Here is a 6,823-nt window from a genome sequence, read left to right on the forward strand (position 1 = left end):
AATTATATTAGTTTCTCTTAATTTATGTAAAATAATATAGAACAACACTTATTATGAGACGAAGAGTAATTATTATTTGAGCGCTAAATTGATATCACAAATTTACCTAGACTTACTTTGTTCAATAACTTATGTTTTACATCAAATTTTACCGATCGTTGAATTTAAAGTTCTTAATGGATAGATCAAGTCTGTAAATTTTTAAAAAATTTGAAAATCATTTGATACTTTGTTTCATTAATGTAAATCAATGTATAAAATGATTTTATGATTATCCGTCATTTTGAATTGATGAAATGAAGTATCAAATAATTTTCAAATATTTTAAAAATTTACAAATTCGATCTTTGCATTAAAAACTTTAATTTCAACGATTGGATCGTTAAAATTTGATGTAGAACATGAATTATTGAACGAAATAAGTCTAGGTAAACTTACTCCTAGAGTAAACAGAGATTCCTCCTCTCTCTTTGTCTCTCTGTCTCTCTCTCTCTCTCTCTCTCTCTCTCTATATATATATATACATACATACACATATTATGGGGATAAATCTCTTTACTCTACTCAATAACTCATATTCCACATCAAATTTTAACGTTTCAATTGTTGAATTAAAAATTCTTATTAATACATAAATTAAGTCTGCAAAATTTTTAAAAATTTAAAAATTATTTTGTACTTATTTTATTAATTTAAATCAACATATAAAATATTTTTACGATTATTCATTGATTTAAATTAATGAAATGAAGTAGTAAAAAGTTTTCAAAATTTTAAAACTTTACAAATTTGATCTATTTGTTAAGAATTTTTAATTCAAAGGTTAAACCATTGAAATTTGTTGTAGAATAAGAGTTATTGAGTAGAGTAAGTGGATCCCTCCTCTCTCTTTCTCTATATATATGTGTGTATATATACTAGTGGAATTGAGACATTTCTTGTCTCTATTAAAAATAAAATAAAAATGAAATTAAATAATAAAAGTATGTTAGTTTAATTAGTATTGTGATTGATCTTAAAAGTTTAAGATTTTGAGTTCAAGTCTTAAATTTTATAAATATATTATCTTTTTATATATATTTTTTAAATAATAAAAGGATGGAGATAAAGATAATTATTAAAAAAGTTATTTTTTTATATATTAATATAGATAGTATAGATATTGAAGATTCATGGTAAATTGGTAATATTTGGCTTCGATCATTTATTAATCGGAAGACAACGAATACTTCATTTGTATTGAAGATTCATGGTAAATTGGTAATATTCGGCTTCGATCGATCATTTATTAATCGGAAGACAACGAATACTTTCCTTCATTTATACCAATTTATTAATGAAATTTGATCCTAGGAGCAAGTTAGATAACGACATGATATCAATCTAAAACCATCCCTTTTAATGTTGTTTTTGTACAACATATATCTCTTCAGATTTTTAACTTCTATATGGTGAAGAAATGCATTCAATAAAAAAGAAATTTAATGCATTTTTTAATTAAAACACTTCATTAGTTTAACTCACTTTAAATTAAAATAGATATATCTTTAGCTCTCTTTTGTACATACTTTCTTATTTTAGAAAAATCAAATTCAACGCCCTCCCAATGTGCTATATTAACATATATTAAGAAGGCTTTAGAACAAAGTCATTTAAAAATGATCGATGTGATGTACTTCAGCCATATACACTCCTTTTAAGTTTTAAAACCCTAGTTGGTGTTTCAAAATTCTAATATTTTAACTTGGTTACGATTGGATATAGATGCGTACGATTAGAGAATGCTTACTTAACTGGAATAGCTTGCTTACCAGAGGTACATGTCTAGTTTTTTAATTTAGAAATGATATTTGTTCATAAGAACTTTCAAATCTTTCTTATATTATTCTTTAGATAATAAAATAAGGAAACACCTAAAAAAAAATACATTACTGCACTCTGTTACTTTTTTTTGGATTATTATATTTTCCTCGTACATTCAGCTTCTCTTCCATCTTATTTTAACCTATATTTTTTTCTTCCAATTTTCTCTTCATTAATTTCTTATCATATTATTTGCTGCACTCATCAGTTTTTTCCTTTCTTCTTTTAATTATTTATTTTTTCTTTTATCTCTTTTCCTTTCCCCCATACACCCCCAAAACATTGTAATATTTTATAAATTTGGGTGTATGTTTCTTAGAATAGTGGATTTGTGGAACTTGAATTTTTTTTCAATACACTCTCTCACGTCTAGTACTATTGGGCTGGGTTTGGTACGTGAATAAATAGTGAGTAACATTTTTTAATAATTTAGGATAAATTTGATACCATTTCTAATGGATTTGAATCTAACTCAACTTACAAAACTAGCTTGTAAGGTGAGAATTAATTACTTTTCACTTATATTATTATCTAATCTCTAGTCGATGTGAGACTTGAGTTTTTTCTTAATAATATTTAACTTTTTCCTATTTCTTTTGCCCTCTAATAAGTAGAGTGTAAAAATAACGTAATATTATCCCTAATAATCATTATTAATTCTAGCAAGAAAAGCAATATAAAAATACATATGTACCAAATATTTGTCGTTCCTCCTTCTTTAGCTTGCTAAGTAATTAATCCAAATCTTATCCATTGTTTTCTTTCAAGAATTTTAAATGGAAAGATGTGTGACCCAGAAAAGTTCAATGAAGATTAGAGATTTCTAATGTGCAATAATATTAAAAATTGTTGGGGATCTCACTATTTTGTTTTCTTTTCATCAGAGGAGAGATTTTGAGTAGAAATGAATTCGAATTAATGTTGTGAATCCTTTAAATCTTAATTAATTAGAGGAAAGTCTAGCTAGTATATGTGCTGGTGTCGTTCAATGCCTGAGCAGGCTCCGATGCTCAAGATAACACAAAACAGTACAATTTCACTCATTAGTATTCTTCTTCCTCAGAAAATTGAATCAAATTAATGTTAATGATATTAACATTGTTATTAGACTAAAATATATCTTTACTCCAATTTCTTTTCTTAATCACATATTTTCTATTTACAAGACTTGAATAATTCGAGATATTATTTAAGAGAATCGAATTTTGCAACTTTTGATTTTTCTATCTCACAAAATTGAAATAAGTATAAGCATGGGAGAGATCAAACTTTGGAGAAGAAGATGGAAATGAAACTAATAAGTCAGTCATTCTTTATGTCATCATAAGAAACCCAAAACATTTCATTATCAAACACAAAGCTATATATGAACCAGCAAATTGAAGAAAGATATCTCTCTATATATATGATATGATCTAATTAACACATAATAATATCTATCCTATAAAAGTTGAGGTTCCTCAAACCCTTGCATGATCATGTGATTTCCATCCATAGGAAGCAGTGGAAAGCCACCAATCTCAGAAATAAACCCTTCCAAATCAGAGAACCCCCCCAAGTAGCCACCAGAACTTTCATCACTGCTACAAACCCCAACAACCTCTTCTTTGACTTTGTGATCCCTTGTCATCATCACATCCAACCCCCAAAAGTTATTATTATTACTACTTTTGATTGTCTTCATCACTGTGTGATCCTCTGACATGCCACTCCCACTAGTGCTGCTTGAATATTTCTCCTTCTTCTTGTTCTTCTTCTTATTGCAACACCTTTCTCCACTTGGTTTCCCAGTTAGCTTCTGCACAAGTTCTCTGAAATTCTCCACGTCGGTCTTTATGATCTCGGGTGCGAATATGTGGATTATGCGAATCTTGGGTTTGGCCTTGGCCACCATGTGGGAATCTTTGTGCATGGCTAGGGAAGGTGTGTGTGATTTGGCTATGCATGATGATGAGTGGTGTGTGTGTTGCTTCCTTAGCCTCATCATGTTTTCCATGTCAAATCAAAACAAGAGGCACATAGATACTAGAGAAATTGGAAGTGGGGTTTGGTTAATAATTTGTGTGATTGTTAAAATGAAAGAAGAAAGAGAATCACATATTTATAGGGGATTTGAAAGGACAGAGAAAACAAATGAAAAAGGGAACAAAACAATAATATGAAGGTGTCTGTTGGGAGCAAGGATTAGATGAATCCTGGTCTGACAAATGCATAGAGAGAGTCAATAAAGTAATCGGAACTCAATGGTAATGGTCCCCTTATCTCCCACTTTTCATTATTATACAATCATGACTATGTATATGTTTTTTTTTTTTTTTTATTAAAAAATATCTTCTTTAAAAATTAATCTTCATTCAAAATTTGACATATACAGAATAGATAGACATTCTATTTTAGTTTGAGTTTTTTTAAATATATTTAAAAGTTATGATTTGAAATTCAACTACTTGATTAACTACTTAATTAAGTAGCTAGAATATGATTCCTATCGATTTAAATTAATTTAAATTGAATGAATGACTTTATTTTATTTGTTTATGTATATCGTACCTTGAGGGAGGGAGAATGGATGTGGACACATTTTTTCCTAATCAATTGCCTTCCCTGAAATGACCATAGCATTCCGCGTAGATGCAAATGTTACTCTTGAATTAAAGAAAATTAAATTACTTGTACTATCAATCATAATTATTATTATTTTTTTAATGATTATCAACTCGATGAAGATACTAATTTAATTCTAAGATGGAAAATAGATAAAAATAGTGGGTCAAGAATGAATATAGGAAAAGACAAATTGATTTTTCTCTCCATAATCTGTCGGATAACTAGCTGTATTATTGAGGGAGGAAAGGGTTATAAATTATTACATGTTTTGAGGCTAAAGTTCTGGAGATGTACTTAATTTTCCAGTTTTACCGTGGAAATGGAAATGATATAAAAATAATGTAATTAATAAAAAATGTGTAAATTAATATCCCTATTATTACTGTGAGTTGTATATCTTAGCAATAGCTAAAATTGTATAAAAAAATAAATAAATTAAAAGACTATCTAAAATCCAGCTGCCACCATGAGAGTCTAATGAAAACCATTCATTATTATATAATTAATTTAAAAAATTAATAGATTAGATTAGTTAAATATTTAACATAATATTCAGATATTAATAAATTTATATAAATAATTTAGTCTTTTTTACAACATATAGTGTGATTAATTAACCAGTGGGATTAAGTTATCATTACTGTAGCGTGAGACTAATTAATTTATCAAGTAAATATTCATCCTTAGTAAGCCATATTATATATATATATATATATATATATATATATATATATATATATATATATATATATATATATATATATATATATATATATATAATAAGGTACATAGGCTTCGTTGTTAAATTGTTCTTTCATCTTGAAATCCAGCCACCAACACCCGCCAGTGTCATTGGGTGGAATCAATCCTTCAAAGTACTTGCAGAATTATATGTTAAGGGTATGATCTCAATATATACTATATATGCCAATTCAATAGCCCCTTCCACCATAAAATAGCTAAAATGCTTCAAGTCAATAACTTGTTTTAAAGGGCATTGTACAATATTATGCAATAGGAGGAGAAAATAATTTGTTTTTCACATACAGATACACAACAGTAACCCTCTAAATTAAGTAAAATCTTCTTATTTTTAGCTGATGATTTGCCTCACAGAAGCCTGATATTTCTTGTATATTTTAATTAAGTTGTTTAGAGTTTGAATTTTGATTTTGAATATAAAATAAATTATGCTGAGAATAAAATACTCATCTTAATACATTCACAATTTTTTATAGAAATTAGTATTATTTTTTAAAATAGATATTTTATATTAATGTCATAATTAAAAAAATAAAATAAAAAATAAACATGTGAGATCCATATATATAACAAGTTATATACTTTTTTATCTAATAAAAGAAAGTGTAATTTCTTTTCACTTAATTGATTCTCATAGAAATAAAATAATACTTACAATTACCATTTCATTCTCAAATTGAGAATCGAACCCTCATCTTAATTAAAAAACACATATATCAAACTATTTTTCGTAACAACTTTATATAGTTATATTTATATACCCTTTTATACTTGACAAAAGTGGCATATAATCTTTAATTGACATACAAAATTATACAACCCCGAGTTGAAGAAATTATATATGCAAATCGTTTTGAACAATATATATATGGTACAGCTAGTACGTGAAATTTCGTTTGAAATTGGGGTTAGGTATATTGTTACACGAAATCTGTGTGGTTGGAATATTGAACCCCACTTGTCAATACTTGCACAAATTAACAACAGCTCAGATATACGTAATCCCCATCACAGAAGAGCAAAATATGCAGCCTTTTACCACTTCTCTTTCAATCTCTTCCTCCTGCAAATTATATCTTTTCCTTCTTTAATTTTATTCTATGCTTACATACTTAACATTGCACGTTCCCCTTTTTGCTTTCACTCTCTTCGCGTGCAAACCAAAATATAAAATCACATCCTTATTAGAGAAAATAAAATGCAAATTTAGTTTTTAGTGACTATTTTTCCCCCTATTATAATTAACAAGTTTGTGATTCCTACCCTCTACTTCACAACCTTAATTCTTCATTATTGTAATGGTTGAGAAATTTATAAATAAAAATTTAATTAAAAATAAGAAAATTGTATAAATGATATATATATATATATATATATATTACATAAAAAGAATTTATTTTTAATTCTTTAACCTTAATTGCAACAATTATAATAATAATAACACATTAATTAATAAACTGTTATTAAAATGTAGATTATAAACCTAATTCAATTCTATAAAATTAATTTGTAAAATAAATATTATTCTTTACTTATATATTCTTTAATTATCTAATCTTTGTTTATTATGTAATTGAATTTAAAAAAAAAA

General features: G+C 26.7%; 1 protein-coding gene across 1 annotated transcript; it reads right to left on the reverse strand.

Annotated features, from left to right (window-relative positions):
* Nucleotides 1-3,148: 3,148 nt before the first annotated feature.
* On the reverse strand, nt 3,149-4,078 carry LOC109795438 (VQ motif-containing protein 17). The gene has a single exon (XM_020354942.3). It carries the CDS (start codon nt 3,857-3,859, stop codon nt 3,305-3,307), a length of 555 nt encoding a protein of 184 aa, XP_020210531.1. The 5' UTR covers nt 3,860-4,078; the 3' UTR covers nt 3,149-3,304.
* Nucleotides 4,079-6,823: the final 2,745 nt, after the last annotated feature.

The sequence above is a fragment of the Cajanus cajan genome, chromosome 7, assembly GCF_000230855.2.
Source record: "Cajanus cajan strain Asha chromosome 7, NIPB_CcT2T_4, whole genome shotgun sequence".
NCBI classification, from domain to species: Eukaryota; Viridiplantae; Streptophyta; class Magnoliopsida; order Fabales; family Fabaceae; genus Cajanus; species Cajanus cajan.

Coding starts and splice junctions, on each gene's coding strand:
- LOC109795438 (XM_020354942.3), bottom strand. CDS start 3,859: ATGGAAAACATGATGAGGCTAAGGAAGCAACACACACACCACTCATCA.